This window comes from Esox lucius, chromosome 24, assembly GCF_011004845.1.
Source record: "Esox lucius isolate fEsoLuc1 chromosome 24, fEsoLuc1.pri, whole genome shotgun sequence".
Classification (NCBI taxonomy): domain Eukaryota; kingdom Metazoa; phylum Chordata; class Actinopteri; order Esociformes; family Esocidae; genus Esox; species Esox lucius.
Genome location: NC_047592.1, coordinates 4981957 through 5008561, shown reverse-complemented (window position 1 = coordinate 5008561; position 26605 = coordinate 4981957). Strand labels below are relative to the sequence as shown.

Here is a 26605-nt window from a genome sequence, read left to right as displayed (position 1 = left end):
ATCGGCGAACGGTTGTTATTAACTGCCGACATGGAACATTATGAACGGGCTTTGTTATAGTTCTCCTAATTTTGGGCGAGGAAATGTAGGCTAATATAACATCATAATCCCAACCGTTATGCCAACCAAATACGCATGCAAGCTACGGAATGCCAGGAATGACAAGTTTATAACCAGTAAAGGGTCATTTGATTAGTGGCTACCAAACAATCACAATAAGACAACGGTTAAAAGTCAAATGATATAGCTTCTTATCTAGCTCAACTGTAACTAGATCTAAAAGTAATCTTACTGACATCTAGTGGCTGACTATGGTAGTATTAGTCCCAACAGTCGAGTGTTTGTTGCGCACAATGATTAGCCAATAGTGTATCAGACACTGCCCAGGTAGTTGAGACCCAGTCTTCTAATTAAAATATGACACGAGGAAAATGGAAAATGTCTCATAAGGAAAATAGGAAATATATAAAGTATTCAACTGTTCTAGGCCTGAGAATATAGTAAAAGTGAGGTATTGAAAGATATAAATCAGAAAAGTTTTATTGCCATGTAAGTTTCACAACCTATAAGGAATTTGTTCTGGTCGTTGATGCCACAATTTATACAGAAGGAATGAGGGAAATAAAAACACATAAGAACAGTAGATTGAGCATTAATAAATGACTAAAGAAAATATACAAGATTTTGTCTAGTTGAGGGTTGTCTGAGTGTGTGGGGAGGGTTTAAAATATGTCTGGTTGAGGGTTGTGTGTGTATGTGGAGAGCGGTCTATAGTCAGTTTGGTTCCAGGGCATATTCATGAGGCCTACTGATGTAGGAGAGAAACTGTTCGTGTGGTGAGAAGTTTTGGTCCTGATAGACCTCAACCTTCTGCCAGAGGGGAGAGCACTGAAGAGTAAAATAAATAATTAAAAAAATAATTGTATTGGCTTATGGTTTTGTGGAAAACCAAGTCCACTCTTTCTGCACCAATACTCAGGAACTTATGAATCCCACAGACTTTAATGAAGATCTCAGAACAATGTCAGTCATCAAAGCCAGGCCCTTCTGCAGATACACCCAAAATTCTAAGGTTTGGGCCCTGGCTTTATAAAGAAACGTCTTGTATGACGCAATCTGATCATGCTTTTTTTGGCAATCCCCTGGGTGGGGTTTATCTTTTGTCCCCCAGCTTTCTTGAAGGTCCGGGCAATAAATCATGACACACTCATGGTTCAAACTTGGGTCATTCCACCAGTCAGCAAAACAGTAATAAACCATAGGGTCGTTAATGTCAAGACACAATGTTGATGCCCTGTTGAGAGACACTGCTGCTGCTGAAAAATTTGAAACAGACATTCCTCCTGACATCTGCGCTATAAAGTTGCTCCTTCAGAGAAGATCCATGCATTGAATTTATAACCACAACAATCAACCGGCCGCAGGCGGAAACATTTAAGATGGCTATTGACACCAAAAATTTAAAAATCTACATTGGGTCTGTGGTGTTACATTGTCCTGCCCGCTGTACTAAAACGTCATACTTTCTGTGCTTCCAATGTTATATGCTCATCAAGGGGAAAATTTGCTTTTCCATAGAAAATTGCTATTGTCCAACTCCTGCCTTTTTAATTTCTCAACTGAAAGATTCTCTCTTTGTCCTGATTTTCTTTCCTCTTATTGTTACTCTCCAGTTTTCCTCCTTTATGGATAATGAAAATATGCCTGAGCAGATGAGTCTTAGTGGTAAATCTTTTATCACACTGTGAGCAGGAATGTGGTCTCTCTCCTGTGTGAGTTAGCATATGCCTCCTTAGATCCGCCTTCATATAGAAGCTTTTCCCACAGTCAGTACACCTACATGGTTTCTCTCCTGTGTGATTCTGTATGTGTTCCGTTAAGTGCTCCTTCTGACTGAAGCTTTCCCCACAGTCTCTACAGACCAATGAGTTCTTTCGGGTGTGAATACGCAGGTGTGTGGTTAGATTCCCCTTCTGATTGAAGGTTTTCCCGCAGTCACTACAGCTAAATGGCCTCTCCCCCGTGTGAGTCCGTAAATGAATTTTTAAGGGCGTTGTCTTGGTAAAGCTTTTCCCACAGTCACCACAGCTAAATGGTTTCTCTCCCGTGTGAGACTTTATATGTATCTTAAAAGACCCTTTATGCCTGAAGCGTTTCCCACAGTCACCACAATTAAATGGCATCTCTCCTGTGTGAGTCCTTAAATGAACAGTTAAGACCTCCTGCCGCTTGAAGCTTTTCCCACAGTCTCCACAGCTGAATGGTTTCTCTCCTGTGTGAGTGCGCTTATGCATGGATAGGTGCTGCTTGAGTACAAAACTTTTCCCACAGTCTGTACAGCTGAATGGTTTCTCTCCTGTGTGGATCAGTTTATGGTTGGCTAGGTTCCCCTTTTGACTGAAGCTTTTCCCACAGTGATCACAGCTGAATGGTTTCTCTCCTGTGTGAGTCAGTTTATGCATGGTTAGGTGTGCATTCTGACGGAAGTTTTTTCCACAGTCACCACAGCTAAACGGTTTCTCTACTTTGTGAGTCAGTTTATGTTTACTAAGGTCCTTCTGACTGAAACGTTTCCCACAGTCACTACAACTAAATGATATCTCTCCTGTGTGAATCCGAATGTGCCTGGTCAGATGTCCTTTTTGTTTGAAGGTCTTGCCACAAACTGGGCAGGTACCAGGTTTCTCACTGTGACAGAGCCTGACATGGGCTTTTAGTTTACAGGTGGAGTTGTACCGTTTTCTACAAGAGAGACATTCACTAGGTCTCTTCCTGGTTTGAGTCACATGCCTCAGTAGATCAGCTTTCAGAACAAACATTTCACCACAGTCCTGGCATTGGTGAGATTTTCTAGACGTGATGCTGAGTTTCAGACGGTGTTCTCCTATTGATGGGTCTTGGTCCAATGGTAGACTGCAGTCCAATCCTACTGGGTCTCTGATTAAAGCTGAGCTGTGGCTGGAGAAATTATTTAGATTATCTGGAGGTTCACAGGGAATGTCAAGACCCTTTAGGTGGGTCACAGTGCTGAAAGGTTGGAGATCAACTGGTCTAGAGTCACTTCCTCTGTTCTCCATAGTCTGGGTTTGAGGGAGAGTCAAGGACTGACATGGAACCTCCTGTTGACATACAGTTTTCACACAAAGAGGAGTCAATATGGAGCCTTCTTCCTGACTGGTTCGGACTTCCTCCTGTTCCTCTTTAATCTGTGTCAGCTCTGGGTCCTCCTCCCCCAGACTGGGGCTCCACTCCTGCTCATAGATCTGCTGCTCAGGGTGAACCTCCTCTTCAGAGACTGAGAGCAAGAACTGCAGGGAGTCTGGAAGGAGAAGAGGAGGACCAGAGATTATTTAGGGCTGTGTTATAAAAACTTTTGTTGGACATCTGTAGCACAATAGCAGACATTAGGTATACATTATCTATTTGTATTTTTGTACAATTAAGATTGTATTACCAAAACTGTACTGCAATTTTTCTGATACAACTTTTCACATAAAACCAAATGATTGTTACATTCCCTTAATAAACAACCGAAAATATTGTTCAAACAGAGAGTGGTTTTAAAATGGTTACCAAAATGCACCCACCAGGGTAGCCTGTACTTGGGGAGCCAGACAAAAGTGAAAACTAGAAAAACTATTGAACAGCCAAGCCCATTACCACCAAACTAAATAGAGAATTTTCAGAACTCCAAACTAGCAGCTGGAGTCAGAAAGGGGCAAACAAGGACAGACTAAATGGAAAACTGCTTTTGTAAGTTAAAATATAATTTTACTCATCATTTACATCTAGGATGTGTAGGTGTTTTTGTCAATGGAAAGGCGTGAGGATAAATACTGTTGTCCAAGCCACAGAAAACAGTGTGTAGAGAGAGTGTGTAGAGACATTGTGTAGAGACATAGTAACCTATTCTACATAGCTGTATCTCCAGTGCGTTCCGCAGCATTCTCCGTAGCCGATCATTCTCCTCCTGGTACTCTGCAACCCTTTCTTTAAATGTCCTGAAAATCTCCACACCAGCACATGCTGTTAAACAGTCACTTAAAAATGCACGAAAGGACTGAATTGTAGACATTTTCCATCCACTGTGGGGTGAATATCCAGTCAGTGTGGGTGTATGAAATGCATCCTCTTGATCACATTGGTCTTTGGTATCAAAGAGGCCTTGATCCTGTTCTTCACCCTGACTGGTGCTGAGTTCCTCCTGTTCCTCTTTAATCTGTGTGGGCTCTGGGTCCTCCTGGCCCAGACTGGGGCTCCAATTCTGCTCAGGGGGAACCTCCTCTTCAGAGACTGAGAGAGAAAACTGCAGAGAGTCTGGGAGGGAGAAGAGGAGGACCATTATTTTCAGCTATGGTATACAAAAACCTTACTGGAAATCTGTGGCAAAACAGCATACAATAAGTATACATACTGTATTTATTAAGTTATTTTGGGGGCCCATCAAGGTGAACTAATCAAAGATCTCCATATTTCATACTGATTAGGACATGGAAGAGGTAAAACAAATAAAATATTGAACACTTCAAAGAAGTTGCTGGGTAATCAATAATTTCACACTTAAAATACGATAATTAAGAAACGGTCATGCATCTCAATGGAACAGCGCTTTGTTAGTTGTGAACCCCACTTGATTCTGGAATACTGTCCAAACCCTGAAAAACCCCGCCCCCACTTCACTGCCACAACACAGTTTCGGACTGTGGAACTATCGCTGATTAAAACAAACAATGATTCCTTTAACAACTCCTTTATCGCAGCCGGCTCACATTGAGGAATAAATACCCTGAAAAGGTTAATTTTAAGAACAACGTGATGGAATACAGAGCCAGAAATATGGTTTGATATTTATCTAAAACATTTTAAACACTACTTAAAAGTTTTGCCTGTCTGGACCCGGAAGATTAGTTTCACTTGTTACACTTGAATTTCCCTGGCTCCAGTTGGCAACCAGTAAACACGGTATTTTATCAGCGTAACTATCTAAAGAAAAACTGAAACTGCACTGAAGCTATAGTCCCTGTCATTCCAGCTGTTTGTTTGACCCGAGTTAGTTTAAAATGATTAGCAAGAAAGTGACAAGTGTGTAAACCAGCTTGTCGCTTTACTTTGTTCATCCCGCGGAGCAGAACAGCCCCGTACAGTTACTTTATTCGTGATGATATATAACCGCACCTCGTGACTTACCTGTTGATTAAATGCAGCAGTTCACATCACGTTTGAACTGCAGATACAACTCTACTAGGCCTATGCTATTAAAATCAGATTTTTGCCAAATATTTCAAATCTATTCACTGTGAAATGTGCAAAATAACATCTTAAAAAGTTTTGAAATGGTGGTCGTTATTCCTATACAGGATAAAGGTAGAAGAAACGCACACCTTAGTTGACGAAGTGCTGGCTAAAGGGTACGAATTGGAAATCAAATGAATGAAAAAGCCGCACACTGTAAACTCATTTTTTTTGTTTGTATGTTTAATAAAACCAACGTTTCGACAGACACGCTGTCTTCATCAGGGTACAATGGAAAAACACTGCAAATCACATGCTTTTATAGGGTATTGTGGGACACACACAGGTGCTTGTAATATGTCAATCAGAGAGATTATCTAATTGGACAATAAAGGAGTAGTGTGTCAAAATTGAATAGGGAAACAAAATAAAGAATAGATATATACAAACAGGAATACACCAAAGGCCACAGTGGCACTAAGTTGTATCAATAATCAAGAGCAAACCATGTTAAAAATGAATACACAAATCAGAGAAATTGTTTCAGATCATAATCAATATTGAGACCTAAAGGAGCAAGGGTCCTTAAATTAAAGATCCAAGCCGCCTCTCTTTTTAACAATACCAGTGTTTCTGAACAATTTGCCTAATTCGTTCAGAGCATTTGGAGTAGCGTGTGGTTAAGACACAAGAATGTTTCTTTTTATGTGGCTGTCTTAGAAAGAGATCAGTTCTAGGTTTCTTTTGTATTTTCTCCACAGCCCTACTAATTTGGTTGTTGCTGTACCCTTTTTCTTTAAATTTGCCTTGCATCAAAGTCCGAATTATGTTTACAAATTCGTTTAATGCCACAGAATTGGCAAGCTGATTTTCAGTGGAAGAGGATGATAGCTGTCTGCTCTTAGTAAACTATTACGATCAGTGGGTTTCGTACAGAGATCAGTAAATTGTATGTTGTCCTCACAGATGATTAAAAGATCAAGAAAACATATTTGTCTTGTGTTAAACTGCATGGTAAATCTCAGATCAGTAGAGTAAGAGGCATGGAACGCCTTTAACATTTCAACATCACCTTTCCACCTTTCGGTCGTTATTCCCATAACATTTCGTCATTATCTACATACAAACCTATTCTACTGAGCTTCTTTGACGTGATCCGCAACATTCTCCTCAGCCGATCATTCTCCACCCGGTACTCCTCCACCGTCTTATTAGCGGCCCCTAAAATGTCTATAAGAGCTGCAGTTAAACGATCATTTAAAAAGACACGAAACGAGTTTAGTCTAGACATGTTGCGGCCGACTAAATATGTTGGCAATACTGCTAGATATATTAATTCGTTGGCAATTCTGCTAGATATATTAATTCGTCCACGGGGAAACTATGCAATTCCAAATATTACGATGATAATTACTATACGTAAATCCCCCGTTTTACTTCCGCGTCGTCTTCTTCGGTTTGAATCACAGGTCGAGAACACAGCGTCACCGCGTGGAGCGTACCATTACCACTAAAATACAGATTAAATTGACTTAAAGGGCACTGTGTAGAAACCTCTAAAAACGTAAACACCACTTGTCCACTCCTCTTCCCTTAACGAGGCTGGCATGGTACTAGCTAGTCCAGGGTGTGTCAAGGTTGGAAGGATAATACGGCGGGTCTCTAAAGTGAGTATAAGGGGATTACAATTCAATGCAACATGATAGACGGACTGGCTAGAACGTTTAGCTACAAAATAATATGCAAAGACAATCACTTGGACTTCAATGCCTGTAAAGCCTTATAAGAACCCAAAACAATGTTTCCTCCTTCCCAAATAAATTTTTGTTGCTAACCTGTTACAGTATGTACAAACCTGTAAACAGGATATTTTATGATAAAACGAGATATTTCCGTGATAAGAGCACACTCAATTAGTAACAGCAAAACAATTCCAGTTCAGAGACGTATTTTGGTGCAGATTAGAGGGGAGTAATTTAACAAAATAAAAGTAATCTGAAATGTAACGCATTTGTACTGTATGTGCAGAGATCACTTGGTGTGACGTTCTCTATGATTATGTCCAAGGGGACCACTGTCCACTCAAAACTAAAATTACCAGATTGTTTTAATTATACTACAGATTGTTTCTAAAGATATCAAAAAGTAGAATGCTCAGAAAATATGTTATCATAAAATGTAACATTTTTGTAATTATATAATGCTTATAAGATTTGCAGAGATGCCTGATTAAACGAACCAATCAGATACCTGGAAAATCCTGTAACACTTTTAACTGCTGTTAGATCATTAGCATAATTCAAAGTAAATCAAACTTAATTGACACAGAACACTTTACAAATGTAACATGTTTCTTTTTTTGTGGATTTTATTTACAAGATTCAGCAGATGTGCCTTCAGAACTAATGCTCTTCCTTAATGAGCAGCTGATCGTTTCTCGCCTGTGTGAAATTCTCCCCCATATGAGTCCCTTCTGCACTGACAGAAGCTTTTCCCGCAGTCACCACAGCTAAATGATTTCTCACCTGTGTGAATCATTTTATGTCTCGTTAGGGTTGTCTTGAGGCCAAAGCTTTGTTACCACAGCTAAAGGATTTCTCACCTGTGTGAATCATTTTGTCTCTTTAGGGTTGTCTTGGGGCCAAAGCTTTTACCACAGTTACCACAGCTAAATTATTTCTCACCAGTGTGAATCATTTTATGTCTCGTTAGGGTTGTCTTGAGGCTAAAGCTTTTCCCACAGTTAAACGGTTTCTCTCCTCTGTGAGTACATATATGCCCCATAAGGGTTTCTTTGCGACTGAAACATTTCCCACAGACACCACAGCAAAATGATTTCTCACCTGTGGGAACTCCTTTGAGTTCGAAGGTTTTGCCACAAACAGGGCAGGTGCAGGTTTTCTCAGTGTGACAAAGTCTGACGTGGACTTTCAGTTTATTGGTGGATATTTTTGCAGAAGTTACATTAACTAGGTCTCTTCTTGGCAAGAGCCACGTGCCTCTGAAGCTAGGCATTCATAAAAAAAAGTTTCACCACAGTCACCGCAGTGGTGAGCTTTTCTAGAAGTGGTGCTGAGTTTGGGACAGTGTTGCCCTATTGGTGGGTTTTGGTCCAATGGTAGACTGCTGTTCAGTCCTACTGGGTTTCTGATGTGGCTGGAAACATTGTTTTGATTATCTGGAGGTTCACAGAGAATGTCAAGACCCTTTAGGTGGATCACAGTGGTGAAAGATTGGAGTAATTTCTCTTTTCTCCCCCTTTGGGTTTGGGGGAAAAAGTCATGGAATGAAATGGATCCTCATGATGACAATTACTTTTATTAGGTGATATTAATGATATTAGCCCCCAATTCTTCCTCCTGACTGGTCCTGAGTTCCTCTTTAATCTGTGTGGTCTCTACGTCATCCTGCCCCAGACTGAGGCTCCACTCCTGCTCACAGAACTACTGCTCAGGGGGAACCTCTTCAGAGAGAGGGAACCTCCTCCTCAAAACCTGCTGGAGAGAGGGAGGCTGAGGGGGAAGCGGGAAGGAGATTATTTATGTATATTCGTTAACAAGGTGCGTTAAATCTTGAATGCTGATTAGCTGATGGCTGTGGTGTATGAGATTGTATACCACTGGTACGACATTACATCACTTTTTACAATTCTCGTTGCTTTGGTAAACCAGTTGATAATACCAATCAGGGATTTTGGGGGTTTGTGGTACATGAACAATATACCATGCGTTGTGCCAGAGGCTGAATCTAGTACATCAGAAAAACTGAGTCGCCCCCCCTGCGCCCCCAAGAGAGCAAAACTGAGTATCATAAACAGTTTCAAAGTATGTATGTTGAAATCATGATGTCATCACAAAACAATATCTATAAGGCTTTAGTCTTTATGACTCCAAAGTTACATTTAAACCCAGAAAAACTCAACACATCACAACATACTACTATTTAATACTGCAAGAGATGGTCAATTTGTTGCAAGTAGGAGAGTTGGCCACGCAAATAAAAAATTTTTTTGTATATAAAACATAAAATGCCCCCCCCCCCCCAGCTCACTCCTACAACCTGCATACAATCAATAGTTAGTAATTTGATTGAGAATCAGTGTAAATAGATATGAAGTTACACTAAAATGTCACTAGTTAATTAAGACCACTGTCATTTGGCTAGGTTTGTGTAGCTTTGACGTTAGCCAGGGTCCTCATCACATGTTAGGGAATGAAACGTCAACACAGTAGCTAACATGTTTTCAGTTAAGCCAATTGCGTTCGGTAGGAGTAGCCAGCTACATTAGACGATGCAAAATAGGTCACCATAGGTTAGATAATATTAGGTAGAGTCCATAAGGATGATAAACATGCTTTCCTTGACGAGAAACCTGTTTTGTCGAGCCCAGACAACGTTTTGTACTTAACAATGCGCTTTTTAGGATGTCGTAATAACTAAGTTTCTTTAAAAGAAGCTAAGAGTAGGCCAGTTTTACCGTACCCCATACGGTTATTTTTTCGAAACAAATAAATTACGTTAATGAAATGTACTCGTTTGGTAGAGATACCTCAGTTCAAGGACAGTTTTGTAAACGTAAATCAGTAATGTAAAATAAAACTAATTTCTATCAAATTTACATGCAAACCTTTTCTATAAATATCAGGTTTATTTAGAAGCATTCTTCGTAGGCGATTATTTACCTTCCGGTACTCCACTACCGACTGTTTAACTGCACAGCAGTTTCTCTAAAGCCGTAATTCATTCCAGTTCAGACATTTTTGTACTCGCTAGTCTACTCTATCCCTGGTTCCATTAACGCGACTATTTCCCCCTTATTTTCCTACTTCCGTGTTTTTAAAGTATTACTTTGACCAACCGCATGAAGTGTGAATTGTCGCCAACTGTATAACAAGTAAACGCAACAGTAAAAAGATAAATGCGATACAAAGTTCCTACGTTTTAATAAAGTCCAATGTTTGTATTTTGAAACAATTAAGAAGTACTCATTCTGCAATCCTGATCTCTGAAAGGCCATGCAGAAGCCTAGGGGATCTCGTGTAATTTCGTTTTCAACCTCGCCTTTGATCTGCCCAGTAGAGTTTTTACCAGAGGAACTCAGAGTGTGTTCTGGCGAGAGTTCTGATGGGTTAGCCCAGCCTTAGGTTTCAGCAATGGGGCAAAATCAGAGGCACACAGAGCATTTTCTCTCTATTCTGAAATCTATTTTTAAGCAAATGTATACACATGGTTGTAGGCATTAAAGAAAGACATGTATAACATCAGATAATTATTTAAATGTTATTACAGTTTGAGTTTGAATACCAATATTACCCTTTATGTACACTGACAAACTACCAGCTGAAGACTGTATTCAGAGATGTCCAATAGGTTGATATACCCCTCTATTGATTCCCCACCATGTTCCCTAAAATGTACACTTATGCCCACGACCAGGCCTAGATCAGTAGTATTGAACTCTTATCCAATGATGTCTGGAGCCTGCTGGTCCTCTGTTCTACCTCATCATTAATGTCACCCACCTGATGTCCCAGGTCTAAATGAGCCCCTGATTAGTGGGTTGGAATGAAAACATGGAGTGGAACTAGCCTCCAAGGTCCAGAGTTGAGTAGCAGGGGCCTTGTGGATTGTTATACAAATGTTGACATATAACCTGATGACAGCAAGTCGTTTATGACTCTGAAGAGCTACTAACGAGGCATTTCTGAAGTGGAATAATATCCTTTTCACAAATGCCTACAAAGCCTTTCAAGATATATTCAGTGGCTCTGATTATACAGGTTTAACAGCTTCTGTGTCTCTGTCACAACATGATGGATGATCCCTGTTTGCCTAAATGTGCCCTTCATTTGACCTCCCGCTCCCTGCCTCCCTGCCTCCCTCAATCCCACTCCCTTCTCCCCACCTCCTCTCTCTCCCTATATCTCCCACTGTCATCCTACCTCTTCCTCGCTCATCCTCTCTCTCCCTATATCTCCCAATGTCATCCTACCTCTTCCTCGCTCATCCTCTCTCTGCCTCTCTAACCCTCTCTGTCATCCTACCTCTTCCTCGCTCATCCTCTCTCTGCCTCTCTAACCCTCTCTGTCATCCGAACTCTTCCTCGCTCACCCTCTCTCTGCCTCTCTAACCCTCTGTCATCCTACCTCTTCCTCGCTCATCCTCTCTCTGCCTCTCTAACCCTCTCTGTCATCCGACCTCTTCCTCGCTCACCCTCTCTCTGCCTCTCTAACCCTCTCTGTCATCCTACCTCTTCCTCATTCATCCTCTCTCTGCCTCTCTAACCCTCTCTGTCATCCGACCTCTTCCCCGCTCACCCTCTCTCTGCCTCTCTAACCCTCTCTGTCATCCGACCTCTTCCTCGCTCATCCTCTCTCTGCCTCTCTAACCCTTAATAATTATGTCATTCTTTGTCGTGCATACTGAATAATGAATGTACTTATTAGATTTTGCACAGCACTTAGCTAGCCACTTAAAATAAGAAAATCATTCAAATGTTTTAGACATGCTAAACAGAGGGGCATGCTTTGTCAGGGAGAATAAAAGGAACTGTTAATCGGTCAATTTAGGGGATAAAATAAGTCACTGTGGATATTCCTCAGTAATTAAATATGCATTCAAGCATTTTTGGTCACTGGTTGGCACTGTTGAGCCAAAATGAGTCCCTGAATATTGTGTACTACAATCATGTATGCACTGATTTGTGCCTCATGTCATCAAAACCACTCGCTTTCAAACATGGAATTTAATGGCTAACTGAGGGATTATAGGGGTTATATTTATAGATAATACACACATAAATAACATATTACAATGTCAGACAAATGGGAGATTTTTATAAAAATTATTTGTTATTGGCGGAGACCCAAACTGCCACTGCAAGGTACAAATGTATACTTGAGGTAAGCGGCATTTCAGCAGCCCCTTCAAATTATGATTTACAACCCTGTCCAGGACAAAGCTGAAATACGAGTTGCACTGGCACCGCTGTGATGAGAAAAAAAAGAGTACGCAATGTGTAAACATGGAGAACAACAGTAATGTTCTTGCTGACACAAGCACAATAATTGCCTTATAATTATGCCCATAATAATAATTGTAAGGAATTTCTCCACTCATATACTGTACATACATTAGCTATTGTGAGTTATTATATGATTACCAGATGGGTGTGGCCTGAGTTGGCCCAGGGGTCCATCCCAACGCCTCCTACTACTTAATGAAGTCCCTGTTTAAGCTGTATCCTTTCAGAGAGATGAATGACTATGTTGCTAAAGCCAAATTCGCTTACATTTTCAATACCTGCATGTTGTGTTTTGGCCCCCATACAGGTTTGTTCCACCCGAAGCCTGATTTTGACACAGTGTCACAGTGTGAGATGGAGCGATAAAGGCCGCATTCATCTGATGACACACCGATTTCTTCTGGTCACTGAAGTCTAAAAGGTTGGAAAGCTCGGGGGAGCTGAATGGTTCCTTACCCGTGCGTCAGACAACACGGAACTTCCTCATTCCTCACATTCAGAATTCGACCTGAGATTGATCACTTCACCCAGCTGGAGTGCAATGCCTCTGCTATACATCAATCATGATCAATAACGATAATGATTGATGAATCAGTTCGTTAGATAGTTTTAACGGCACGATTGTCAGGTCATTTTTTCTGCTCATTAAGAGCATTCGACTCCAGGTTATGTTGTTTTCCATGAAAAGTACGTCATTGTAATTTTCGCACGTTGCCACTTGACAATCCAGAGAGGTTCAAGTTGTAGATTTTAAAAATAAAGTACCATCAAATTAAAGTATCAGCATGGGAACAGTATGTTATTAACGTTTTACCCTGAGGATCATGGTTCTTCGTATTCAGGTCGACCAAGTCATGTTTAAGTACAGTACTAGCTGTCTTGTTATGTTAGAATAAACATATTACACACGGTAAAGGTAATTGTCTCAATAGATTCCAGTTTAGCTAACTTGCTACCTAACTGCACTTTGTGTGTGAAGTGGTGCTTTTGTATTTTTAGAATTGCCAAATTATTTTATCTATCTGAAAATACAAGATCGTAAATGCTATATTCTCCTTGAGGATATTAGATTATAAATTAGCTGTCACTTTACAACTAATGAGATTTGAATGTGCTTTTCATCTCATAGGAAACGTATAAAGATTTAAATTATTTTGCTGGGCGGAGCCAGTCTCTCAGCTGACACAGCAATGCCAGAGAGCTCCACACTAGACTTTACAGGCTTCCCTGACACATGAAAGGGGGTGTGTCAACTGTGTTATGAATGGAAGGATTGTGTTGGACTGGAAGTGAGATGGACACGTGTTACCTGTGAGTGCCGCTGTTGTTCTGAGATTTCCACAGGTCATGAGGCTGTTAAAAAACAGGCCCAGGCTGGTCCAGGGTGGTCTAGGATGGTCTAGGGTGGTGGGTGTAGAGGGGACTAGGGTGGTCCAGGCTGGTCTATGAGGGTGTAGAGGGGACTAGGGTGGCCCAGGCTGGTCTATGAGGATGTAGGGTGGTCTAGGGTGGTCCAGGCTGGTCTATGGTTGTCTAGGATGGCAAGGTTAGTCTATTGTGGTCTTGGGTGGTCTAGGATGGTGTAGGGCGGTCTTGGGTGGCCAAGGCTGGTCTGAACCATTCGGTTCCAGGCTACCTAAACCTGGGCCGGCCCTGGAAGTAGGGCAAAGGTCTCTGTCGACTATCTCAGTCCATCAGAGCTGTTGGTGCATCAGTACTCTCCTTTCATCCTTGACAGCTGATTACATCAGAAAGAAACAAATCAGGTTTTAAAATCCAAGGTTGACCCATTTGGCAAACGCATCTTCAAACTCATCTACGTGACAAAATGTGAGCACACAAATAAACCATTCCTCTCTCACTCTTTGTACCATTCATCCCCTTTCTCTCATTCCGTCACTCTCCCCTCCCCACTCCTCCACTCTTACCCTCCCTGCCTCCCCTACCTCACTCTCTGCCCCCCCAATCCCTCCATGTTATCCTCAGAGGAGTATTACAAACAGGGACTGACGCCTATTTACTTGATATTTTATCAGAGACAGAATATACTAGCTGAGGGAAAACACAACAGATACTCAAAACAGAGATATATATTTACCTCAAATGATGACAGTTAAAAAATAATTGGGAAAAATATGAAAATCTTTAAGAAAACACTCAATAAAAAAAAGGCCATTCTATCAGAATTTCACTAAGAAAAAAATATAACAGATTCTTCCATGGAGTTAAAAAACATAAATGGTCATCTTGTTTCTAAGAAAGTATGCTCTTCCCTAACTCAGTCCATCACGGAGGTCAACACGGTTATATTAATATTATTTATATCCGTCAGAAATTAGAGGATGTTACAGATCGTGGTCTAGTTCCATTTATTTCCTTTAGGTCAAAGGTGACGCCCCCCATTCCAAGCTTGTAAGACAGGTTAAGTCACATTTAAAGGAGTGGGTGGGGCAGAAGACAGGTGGAAAGGAAAGAATAGCATTGTAACACACACACACACGCACGCACACACACATAACAATGACAGGACAGAGTGTGTTTGTGTGAGATACTGGTACCAGACACATGAACACAGGTGTGAGAGACAGACATAGAAAAACAATAAGAGAAGTAGAAAAAGACAGTAGAGGATAAGTGGACAGTGTTAGAGAGAGTCAGAGAAACGGAGAGTAAAAGAGAGAGAAAGATAGAAAAGGACATTCACTTGGACTTAGATATCTTCCCTGGACTAAACACTGAACAAAGGATAACCGACACGACTGACCAGCCAGGCTTCCCACACCTGAACATTGTACCTGCAGGTAATCTCATGGCACCACTTTAATTAGAGCGCTTTTACAGAAAACAACAACTCTTTTACAGAACTACTGCTAGATGTGACTACTGACAGGTTTTGAGGGGTCTGACTTTGATCTTTGAAGCATTCATGATGTACCAAAAAAAGCTCTCATGAATGGGACCAAAGAGGTTGTTTTCTCTTCTATTTTTAGAACAGTGTCTTTTCTTTCAATTTTAGGGTGCAGTACAAAAGCGCCAAAAAAAGACTGAGTCCTCAAAAGAGCCCCAAAGCAAACTGTACTAAAACCATCTTAAGGCAGTCTGAGTTTTGTTCAGTGGCTGGGTCCTCTGATTAAATTAAATATAAAAAATGCTTATCAATAGTACCAAACATTGCTTCCCCTGGCTTAGCTGAATGTAGTGCTACTAATTTTAATATGAACTGGCAGGTGAAGCAAATTCAATATTTATCTTTTAAAAATTTTGAAAAGGACTTTAAGTGAAAACACGATTTACTGTGGAAGGCAACAGATTGGTGATTGTAAGTTTAAAGAGATGATAAGTATAATTGAAACATAAACTTTACAGAGAAGGTTGGGGGATTTTCTTACAGAAATGTGTTAAAAATGACAAACCCCATGCAGAGCTCTATGTCAATATCTTATTGGGGTGAAATAAGAAGAGCTTTATGCATTTTAAAGGGTCGATGCAGATCTTTAAAAAAAAAAAGATAAATATTAATAACAATCATACATTTCCGGGTATCAATTGTCATTTACTGGAACAGTTCCCCAATTAATTGGTCAAAAACAAGCAAGAATATTCCCAGGAATGTCTGTGAGGGGTCTAATTGAGGAGAGGATTGGCGCCAAAGCCAATGGTCCGTGCAGCAGAGCAGAACCCCCTTAAAATAGGCTCATGTTGCCTAACCTGAAACCTCCCTGTAGTGATATACAGGTTTGGAACCAGCCTATTTAATTAAAAACACCCTAAGTCAGCTAGTGCAAAACATCCTGATGAAATGGTCCGGTGCTGATTGCATTGATTCTGAGCCGCAACCATCAGGAAGAAACGAAGACACATAAAACATAGTTCACAACAACTAAACTGACTAACGAGGCTTGCAACTGAAGGTCTGTAGAAAACCAGTACAAGAGAGGAAAGCAGTGCTCCAGAACCGTTTACTAGGGACAACACAGCATGTGAAAGTCCTTCAATATGTATTAGGAAACATTATTTTTGTTAGCTCACCGCTTTATATTACGCATGTTTCTTTGCTTATCTACTTTTAGGTTATTCTGGGAAAACACACCGAGAACAAGTTCTTGACCAAGGTGCCTGACATACAGTATATTCTTGAAGCAGAGACACAGCATTCATAACAAGACAAACAGATAAAGGTCAACAGCGCACAATCAAACATCCATAGCTGGCACATTCTGTCCTCAAAAGAAAAGCTTTGAACAATGCTTTAAACCTCACAAGTCCATTGACTACTTTATCCCTTAATATGCTACTTGTACAAAGTCAATCCTTAAATTACCTTAAAGACACAAGCCATTCAAGCCTGAGGGGGTTTTGCAGCTTACTCTACGTCTGCAGGGCATACACATTTGAGGCAGCTACATAGTTCCCAAGCTAACATAAATAGTTCCAGGGCATATCTTGTACAATCTAATCCTGTGTTCTCGTACAGTTTGTCACTGTTTTCACCTTGATAAGCAAAATCAGATATGCTGGAGGTTTCTGCAAAAGCACTTGGTAAATGAACAGAAGAGGATGTCGCTGAGTATTAAAATACAGAGAGATGTCCATCCAACTCAAACACAATGACTCCTAAAAAATGAAATGCATAAAACATTTTCTAATGGTTTGATCATGAGGTAGGAAATAGGTGTCTACAAAAATACGATCTGCATTGCATTCAAGTGCGGTTGTGGCCTTCTATTGAGGAGAAACATATAGACAGGTGTTCCTAGGAGCTGTAGCTTTTAGTGATCGGAATGAATCAGCCCCTGATGTAATTCGAATGCCTACTGTGGCCCAGTTTGGCACACATAGCATGGCAGCATGACTCTGGTGAGCTGAGACGGGGGGGTCCTGTGACACTGTGGCCCTACCCGGGGGAGGCCCCGGACAGGGCCCAACAGGCAGGAAATCAATCCACCCACATTGCCAGGCATCAACCAAAGGGACACCCACCAACCGCAACCACCCTGAATGAGGGCCGAGTATTGCCAGCAGCGTACAGCCCAATTGCACAAGTGCACAACAGAGAGTCAACAACAAGCCAGTGACTCTTCGCCCGAAAGGCATTGGGGGGAGGGCATCCCAGTGGCGACGAGAGCCCACCTGGCAAGACAGCAAGGGTGGGCAGTATCAAGCCTACTGGTCACCTTCACGGCCAGGCTACACCTAATTATAAAAAGAACTGTGGTTTATATGGAGCTGGTATCTCCTAGCAGCAGGACTGTGGTTTATATGGAGCTGGTATCTCCTGGTAGCACCAGGACTGTGGTTTGTATGGAGCTGGTATCTCCTGGTAGCACCAGGACTGTGGTTTGTATGGAGCTGGTATCTCCTAGCACCAGGACTGTGGTTTGTATGGAGCTGGTATCTCCTAGCACCAGGACTGTGGTTTGAATGGAACTGGTATCTCCTAGCACCAGGACTGTGGTTTGAATTGAGCTGGTATCTCCTAGCAGCAGGACTGGGTTGTTTGCTGTATGTGACTGTAAATTGCTTTGGATATAAAAAGGGGTCAATAAATTCACATAATCCTGGGTGGGTAGAATGATGTCATCCTTGTCAGAATGTTGCAGTCATAGTAAAAGTAGAGGGTCAGTAGGTTCAGACTGATGTCAGTGTGTTGGTGTTTGTGTTTGTGTTGGTGTACAGTGCCAAAGCAGGGGCAAGTCTTGCTTCATTCCAGGACATTCTTTGCTCCCTTAATCTGATATTTCTCTGGTGACAGAGTACCTGTCATTCCAAACATCTGTTTGGCAGTGTAAACAACAATTCCTCTATGTTACTCACATTCCTGACCTGAAAAGAGTTTGGTTTGGGTCTCCCAAATGTTGAAAGGATGACAGATTGACCCACATGAACAGAGACAATTTTGAATGGATATTACACTGACCAACCTGTTGTTAAACATAGACAGTATAACATTTATGGAGTTAAACAGCCTCTACCAGACTGACCTTACTGCGGTCTTGCATGAGGCGTTGACACACTTATTGTAGTTTGGGTCAAATAGAGTTGCCCTGAAGATGGAAGAAGCAGAAATAACTAACTTATAATGCATGGAAGTCTGGTGGGTGGCGACCCAAACTGTCACCAGACAAGGCGCTGATGTTATTGTATCTTTCTCTCTGTTTATATCATTTTATCATCTCTCATCTGTCCCTGTCGACAGACACATTTTTCTATCTGACGAGCATCTCTTTCTCTCTGTCTGTCTAATCTCTCCATCCATCCTCTCTCACTCTATCTTCAGGAGAGCCAGGAAGAGAAACAGAGGTGCTCACCAATCAGGACAACGCTCCTTCCTGGCCCTATCATAACAAGATGCGAAGACGCTCCTCCAAGTCGGGGGTCTCAAAGCCCAAGACTTGCAAACCCCAAGGTTTGTGGGGCTTCCTTTAACCATCGAGGACGCTCCCTTTCCGAGTGTTTTGAGGCTTTACACAGCGTACTTGTTATCAGTATCAGTAATCTTTCTATACATACTCTTTTTATTCCATTGGGTCTAATTGAAGGTGTGTCTCACCTGTTGTCGGAGGAGCGGCCCCGGGCGTCCTCCTTGGTGTCCCAGCCACCCCCCTACACCGCAGCCCTGTCCCGACGGAGGTTCACCCTGACCGGGGCACATGACGGAGACAACCTGCTGTGTGACCAAGGACCTCTGGCTGGCAGGTGTGTAGCACACACGCACGCACAGAGACACACACACACACGCACGCACAGAGACACACACACACACACACACACACACAAACACTTAAACTTAAGTTCAGTAAATCATTGTTTTTTCATTATTTGCATTTCTAAATCGTGTCGTTCTCTTTCCCACCAATCCCAGGTTGCCACTTGCTCATAGCTTCCTGTCTGAGGAGCAGTTCCAGTGTGCCATTTGTCTGGAGATCTTCGTAAACCCCGCCTCCACTCCGTGTGGCCACTCCTTCTGTATGGCCTGTATAGGTAAGGACACACACACACACACACACACACACTCACACTCACACTCACACACACTCACACTCACACTCACACTCACACTCACACTCACACACACACACACACACGCACCCACACACACACGTATAGACAAATAAACACTGACACACATCTTATTCCAATTCAAAGTCTTGCAGTATCTCTCGTAACTCTTAGCCCTAACCTAACTTTAACTTAACCCTAAATACAATTATTCTGCTCTGTTCTATTCTCTTCTGTTCTCTTACTTTTTCTGTTTGGTTCTGTTCTGTTAGCTTTTTTTATATATTATGCTCTATTCGATTCGATTCTGTTCTACTTTGTTCTATTAAGTCCCATTCTGTGTTCATTTGCTCCAGGGAAATACTGGGACGGGGCTAAACTCTGCCAGTGTCCCCTTTGTAAAGAGACCTTTAAGAAACGCCCAGACCTCCAAATCAACCGGACCCTCAGGGAGATCACGGAGCAGTTCAAATCCATGTCCGCTGTGTCTCGGATTTGCACCGCGAGCCGCAGGGGATCCCTGGGAACTGAGGGCAAGTTACTCCTTTCCTCTTTAAATAAAACCTCCATTCGACTTTTCTAGTCATATTAATAGATTTTGGCGTAGATGGGACAAAGGCGTTAAGCAGATTGCGTGGAAAGCAAGGGTGCTCCTGGAGGACCGCTGCCTCCGGGAGCACCTGTGGTCCAGGGCAGCACCATGACAGAGAACCCAGATCGGGAGTTGCCCTGCTTCGCATGCTACTGTGTACGTGATGTATATTAATGTACTGTGGTATTTATCAACCTCTCTGTCTGCCTGTCTGCCTGTCTGTCTGTCAATCTAGGTGGAGGAGGTGGAGGAGGAGGAGAGGAAGGAGGAGGAGGAGGAGTGAAGGACACGGACCATCAGGAGAACAATATTCTGTGCTTAGAGAAGTGGACGGACAGTAAGGTGGGTTGGGGCGGGATCTTCATTGTTGTTATGGTTACAGAAAACAGAATGCAGTGTGACCCGTCGGTACTGTTGGCACGGTCAGAGGTTAGGGGTCATAGGTGAAAGGTGCGTTTGCGGATGGACTTTATGTTGCGTTTTTCCTGTTTGCTTCACATCCCCAGTATAGCCTGGAGTAGTGAGAAGAGCTGAGTTGGGAGGGTCAACACACTTAAACAGGCTATGATAATGGCTAAATCTGTGTGTGTGTGTGTGTGTGTGTACATCAGACCCAGATGAATGTGATGGAGGCTGAGATTCATAAGCTGATTCTACAGAGGCAGCAGAAGATGGATGAGATCAGGTCATCGCTGGCTCAGCTACAGGTGACCTTCGCCCCTTGACCCACCGTTTTACCCCTGATTCATAGACACCAGCTAACGCCCCCGACTGCCTTCCCCAGCTGGCGGTGGAACAGGAGTCAGACGCCAGCACGCGTGTCTACAGGGACTTGGTGTGTGCCGTGGAGAAGTCACAGGCGGAGCTCCAGGAGGTTATCGAGATAAATAGGCGGGCCGCGGAGCACCAGGCAGAGATTGCGATTCGTCAGCTGGAACAGGAAGTGGCTGAGCTGAGGAGGAGAAGCCACACCCTCTCACAGCTGGCCCAATCTGACGACTATGGAAACTACATACAGGTGAGAGGAGGAATAGAGCGAGACTGCTTTACCGATTATCCCACATTTCCCAGAAATGTTCACTCTAACTCTCCCTGTTGTCGGGAAACGGTTTGAGAATCGAGAGTTGGCCAGAGACAAGGATTAAGGAACATTGGAAAGGGGGGAAAAAAAGAGAGAGAGAGGGATTGGAGAGGGTGAGAGGGTGAGAGGGAGAAAGGGAGAGAGCAAGAGGAAGACTGGAAAGAGAGGATGAGGAAAGTCATATACTTCTAAAACAAGTGCTAACGTAAAACTTGTGACAACTTCCTCTCGATGCCCCGCCCCCACCTTCTCAGAGCTACCCCAGTCTCTGCACCCCTCCACCAATCAGAGACTGGTCCGGGGTGTCAGTGAACACTGACTTGGAAACAGGACCCGTCTACAAGTCGCTGTCTGTTCTGGTCCAACATTTCCAGGAGGAACTGGCCAGGATGGCCGAGTTCGGTAAGTCTGGTTCTGTACTGAACCCCAAATGAACCCCAACACCCTCTCCTCCACCCTCAGCACTCCTCTATGACCCAGGCTTGACCCCTTCAATCACACTCTGACCCGGGCATGACCCCTTCAGTCACACTCTGACCTGGGCATGACCCCTTCAGTCATACTCTGACCCGGGCATGACCCCTTCAATCACACTCTGACCCGGGCATGACCCCTTCAGTCATACTCTGACCCAGGCATGACCCCTTCAATCACACTCTGACCCGGGCATGACCCCTTCAGTCATACTCTGACCCAGGCATGACCCCTTTGGTTATACTCTCTATGGCTAAATGTTTTCTCAGGTTCAGGATTTTATTCCAAATCTTTTTTTCTACAGGTGTTCCAGCTCCGGTGGTGACTTCTGTAGTTCAGCAGCCCAGTGAGTCGACCTCTGGCATATCAGATCCGCCATTTAAGCTTTTTTTTAATTGTACTGGCTGAAGAGTTGTTAGACTTCAAAAGCACTTGAGCACAATAATTCCCACTTTCCATTTTTCCTCCGGGTTTTGTGGTCGTCAAGACAACATTAGAAGCTGTTTCCATTGAGTTTCTTTATTAAATGGAGTTACTACTGTACGTCTGGATCATGACAATTGATCTCTGTTGTTTTTCATGTCTGCATTGAAGTGGTGAAGAAGGTTCAGCAGTATGCAGGTATGTCTACTGACGATTTAAAAAGTACACTGCATTCTTTCTATTGGTCTAAATCATTGTACTGCCTTCTTTCTGTTGGTTGAAAGCACTGTACGATCTTCTTAACATTGGTCTAAATAATTGTACTGCCTTCTTTCTATTGGTATAAAATCGATTTATTGCCTTCATTTCATTGGTTCTAAAGCAGTGTACTGCCTTCTTTCTGTGGGTCTAAAATCCATTGCCCTCTCTCCGAACCCCTTCAGTGGATGTGACTCTGGACTCAAGCACCGCCCACCCCAGGCTCGTCCTATCAGAAGACAAGAAGAAGGTGAAATGCGGGGACCGCCACCAGCTGCTGCCCGATAACCCTGAGAGGTTTGATCGCGTTGTGTGTGTTCTGGGAAAAGAAGGCATCTCCTCTGGAAGACACTATTGGGAGGTATGGAATCTGCTGCACGCAGTTTGTCTAATTCTGCCATCATAGCTGTTCTGGTTTATTGTACCGTTATGTTTGAGGATTGCATGTACTGTTTTCTTGATCATTTGTCATTTCATTATGTTGATTCCTTCTCCTCCATTTAGTTGATTTATTTTGCCGTTTAGAAGTTCGATTGGGATAGGGCTTGCTTTGTAAAAACAATATATAGGATATGGCAGGATGGGATACGATATGGTAGAGTTCAGAACAACCGTTTTTTATGAACGTGTCCCAGGTGGAGGTGGGCGGGAAGACCGACTGGGATCTGGGCGTGGCCAGCCACTCAATCACCAGGAAGGGGAAGATTACGGTTAATCCCAGCAACGGGTACTGGTTCCTCAGCCTGCGAGACAAACACAACTACGTGTTCCGAACGGAACCGACCACGGAGCTGCCCATCAACATCCGGCCCCAGAAGATCGGTGTCTTTGTGGATTATGAGAAGGGCCAGGTAGGACGTCGGCACCTGCAGACTGGTTAGGATCGCACGCGTTCTGGTGCATTTCCCAAACTGACTCGGGTTCGTTCAGAATTATTGGATGAGATTACTCCCAGAATTGGGTGGGAATGCATCATAGAATCCTAAAGCCTTTGGCCAGATTTCAGAAAATCCAGGGAATGTGTATTCCACCTTGATTACACATGTACATTGTTTTAGGTACTTGCAGGGATCCTTGTTAAAAATCCTAACCTTAACCTGAACCCTCAACCTAACTCCTTGCCAAAACCTCTATAATATTACTGGTAAAATGTTGTCACAGAATTTTACTTGGTTTACTGTTCTTGTGAGGACCACAAACGCACTCATGTCTTATTTCTTTGGGAATGGCTACAAGGTCATATCCTGGCCAAATGACCAGACAGAATTAAAAACAAAAAGTTTAATAAATCCTAACCATAATCCTTTGCTCTAAATCCTACATTTAAACCAATTTGTAAATCAAATATTGTTTTGCACCTCTCCCTGTCTGATGTATTATACAGGCTTGGGGTGAATTCAATTTCAGTCAATGCAGGATGAATTAAGAAATTACATCTCCAGTATTCTTCAATGATTTTCAGTTAGGAAACTGCTGAATTCAAATGTGTTTTTCTTTCTGAACTGACTAGAATGAAATGAAATGGGACCGGCCAAGCCTGGGGTCTCACGTGGCTTGGGATAACCTGCCCTTCCTACTCTCTCTCCAGATATCATTCTACAACGTTGAGGCTAAGCTCCACATCTACACCTTCACGGACACGTTCTGTGAATTCATCTACCCCTTCTTCAGTCCATGCACCAACCAGTCAGGCAAGAATGATGGACACCTCATCATCACACCTGTTCTCAAGTGACTACGCCACCAAGCTTGGAACGGATCCAGAACCCAGAACAACACGCACGCATCACACACAAACAGACATTCATAATTATGCACAGATGGGTACACACACACACACACACACACACACACACACAAAAGCATGGAACACACCAGCTCACAAATGAAGCTACATCTGATATTACTTTCTAACATGATATTTCCAATTGACTTTGAAACCAACTTAAAGGTGCAGGTAATTCAGTGCTTTCTATACATTACTGGTTTTCCATTACATCTTCTGCTGATTTTCTAAGGGAACATATTTTATGTAGAATATACTGTAAATATACCATAAAAATGTAATTTGCCTTGACGAAACTTGGATGGAAATACAAATGCGTTCTTATCCAGGAACTGTGAAATGATTGAAGACCTCACAATAAACATTTTCTGAATATGGATTTTGGTATTTTGACTTGGTAGATGAATTTAGACACCAACTGAAGCAGAGAAAAACATAACTGTAGTTCATCTAAACGTCCACAAGGTGTCAGACTTGGCTAGCATGTTAAACTTGTCGCATCCTAAACACTAACCCTTTCCCTTAACGTAACCCTAACCTTATCCCTAACCTTCATTTTAGCCTCAACCAATTTTAAATGTCAAATTCAGAGTTAGGACGTCACAATAATCCTGTGTACAGTTTTTCAACATAAAAATATGCAATTTTTTTCTTTGCTGAACTATAATGTGCAGGTCAGATATCAATCGGAAGGAAACTACTAAACCTATAAGATACAATCAGATCCATCTCCTTCCTTTCCATCTCCTCAATTTTCTCCATCTCCTAACTCTGCATATCCTCCATCGTTATCCATTAAAAAAAAAAACAAGATGAGACTGAGTGATGTCTGAACTTCACTCTGTTTAGAGGCCAACTTAGGAAAACTAGTCAAACTCCACCTCTTCCTCCGTTTGAACCTTCATTTTCTCAGGATAATTTTTTGGGAGGGAAGCGTTTGAGCTCAGAAAGAATGAAGACAGCATGTAGAGTTTCTCAATGGCTCCCTCATCCCACCTCTCTCCCTCATCCCACGTCTCTCTCTCATCCCATCCCCCCTCTCTCATCCTCTCCCTCTCTCCCGCAGGTTGACTTTCATTATGCCTCGGCGGAGCCTCCCAGCCTGTCCGGACACATGCTAAATCAGCCCGGGGGAAGTTAGGCAGTTCTGCTACCTGGCCACTAGAGGGCAGGGCAACGCACTGAATTCACTCTGTGTTCCTCATAGAACCTTAGAAAATTCCAAGAAACGGTTGTTTTTTCGAGTTATATGTTAGGTTAATATTTTTGTTTAGTGTTTATGTGTGAAGTTATTTACCTGGGGCTTCATTGAACCTTTAAAACATTCAATATGATTGCGGGCATTAGGAAAGAGGAATTAAGAAATCATAATTTTAAGGTATTTACATACTCAAACCTAACTGGATGGTTTAGATCCAACACCCTTAGTGTCTACTTTTAGTCTGTTATAATCAGATAAAAGTAGACCAAATATTCCATCCCACCTGAACAGGCAGACATTTTTTTCTCTGGAGAGTAGACAACCGGTTTGGTGTCTCAGACAAAAACCGAAATTGAAAGTCCCTCATTTACAACGGTTACAAACATCCATGGGTGTCTCACACACGCATTCCGACATGTCAAGTTATCATACGGTCCCTCAGAACCAGACTAACAGGTGTCAACAGACTGAGATTTCACTGGCTAAGATGTTGACAACATTATCCCCGTGGCCTGCTTCAGCCAATGAACATTATCTCAGTGGCCAGCTTCAGCCCATCAAAATTATCACCGTGGCCTGCTTCAGCCAATCAACATTACCTCCGTGGCCTGCTTCAGACAATCAACATTATCATTATGGCCTGCTTCAGACAATCAACATTATCTCAGAGGCCTGCTTCAGCCAATCAAGAAGAGAACTGCAGCTACGTGCCGATGCATGAACACAATAGATTGCCGTTGATTGCATGTGTTAATCACATTTGCATCACACCAGGAATTACTTTTATCTGTTGACTAAACTAATTTTTCTGAAATCCAAAAACATCTCAATTGCCCTTTCTCCTCAAGCTCCCCTCCCCCCCCCTCCCCCAGCAGGGTGAGTTTCTAACGGTATTTCAGTCTGTTCCTCTCAGCCTGCCTGGACACGTCCTGAATAACAGTCAAATCAGGGAGAGATGGAGGGACAGGAGAGAGAGAGAGGGAGGTGCAGCTATTATAGGAAGGGAAACGCCACAGCCCTACCAGGCCACATGAGGCCAAGGCTCCTTAACGAGGAGCGACTGGAGACCACTAAGACACAGCATTGCACTGTTATAACAGCGTGGACTAGACTGCAGTGTAAGTTGAAAAGGGGAGCGAGTGGCTGCAGCAGTGTGACTTGTGAACGACTATTCTGGGATGGGCTTATCAAGGCGGTACGTTCCAGTGTTCAACGTTCGTTAAAAGTGGAGGGTTGAAAAACACTACGGTCCTCTGTTAAATATCCACAGCTGGATTGAAAGTATGCCAGACAGGATTACGGATCTATACATGTTCTTTCTGTTGCGCCAAGACGATTTTGACACACAAAAACGACCCCACAACGCAAATGCTCTATATCCGACATGGCCCTGACCAAAGTTGCATTGATGTGTTGGTCCTTCTGACCGGTCCAAACGGGTAGTTGGGTTGGTTCTGGGATGGGGATGTTACAAACCCGACGCTCATTCACCGGTACTGGTCCATTCAATATATTTTCATATATAAAATTAATTG

General features: G+C 42.6%; 2 protein-coding genes and 1 long non-coding RNA gene across 5 annotated transcripts; 1 reads left to right on the top strand and 2 right to left on the bottom strand.

Moving 5' to 3' along the window:
* Positions 1-555: 555 nt before the first annotated feature.
* On the bottom strand, positions 556-7168 carry LOC105029480 (oocyte zinc finger protein XlCOF6-like). Of its 2 annotated transcripts, none has more exons than XM_029117621.2 (3): positions 6361-7168; positions 3907-4317; positions 556-3319 (listed from the first exon to the last, which is right to left on the bottom strand). In XM_029117621.2, the coding sequence occupies exons 1-3, from the start codon at positions 6521-6523 to the stop codon at positions 1608-1610; spliced, it is 2286 nt and encodes a 761-aa protein (XP_028973454.2). In that variant the 5' UTR covers positions 6524-7168; the 3' UTR covers positions 556-1607. The 2 variants fall into 2 exon arrangements, with proteins under 2 accessions (XP_028973454.2, XP_028973455.2); XM_029117622.2 differs by having other exon boundaries at positions 3916-4317.
* A 987-nt stretch (positions 7169-8155) lies between these two features.
* Positions 8156-19192, bottom strand: LOC109615085. Its single transcript, XR_002196110.2, has 4 exons — positions 19110-19192; positions 18807-18945; positions 13566-13994; positions 8156-8744 (listed from the first exon to the last, which is right to left on the bottom strand). It is a non-coding gene; the product is annotated as an uncharacterized LOC109615085 (long non-coding RNA).
* On the top strand, positions 14789-24248 carry LOC105029479 (E3 ubiquitin-protein ligase TRIM39). 2 transcript variants are annotated; one of them, XM_010902857.5, is made up of 14 exons: positions 14789-15057; positions 18534-18662; positions 18796-18952; positions 19119-19237; positions 19612-19788; positions 20083-20189; positions 20459-20554; positions 20632-20865; positions 21183-21330; positions 21707-21748; positions 21997-22023; positions 22269-22444; positions 22719-22934; positions 23672-24248. In XM_010902857.5, the coding sequence occupies exons 2-14, from the start codon at positions 18605-18607 to the stop codon at positions 23816-23818; spliced, it is 1704 nt and encodes a 567-aa protein (XP_010901159.3). In that variant the 5' UTR covers positions 14789-15057; positions 18534-18604; the 3' UTR covers positions 23819-24248. The 2 variants fall into 2 exon arrangements, with proteins under 2 accessions (XP_010901159.3, XP_012995952.3); XM_013140498.4 differs by lacking the exon at positions 20459-20554 and having other exon boundaries at positions 20599-20865.
* Positions 24249-26605: the final 2357 nt, after the last annotated feature.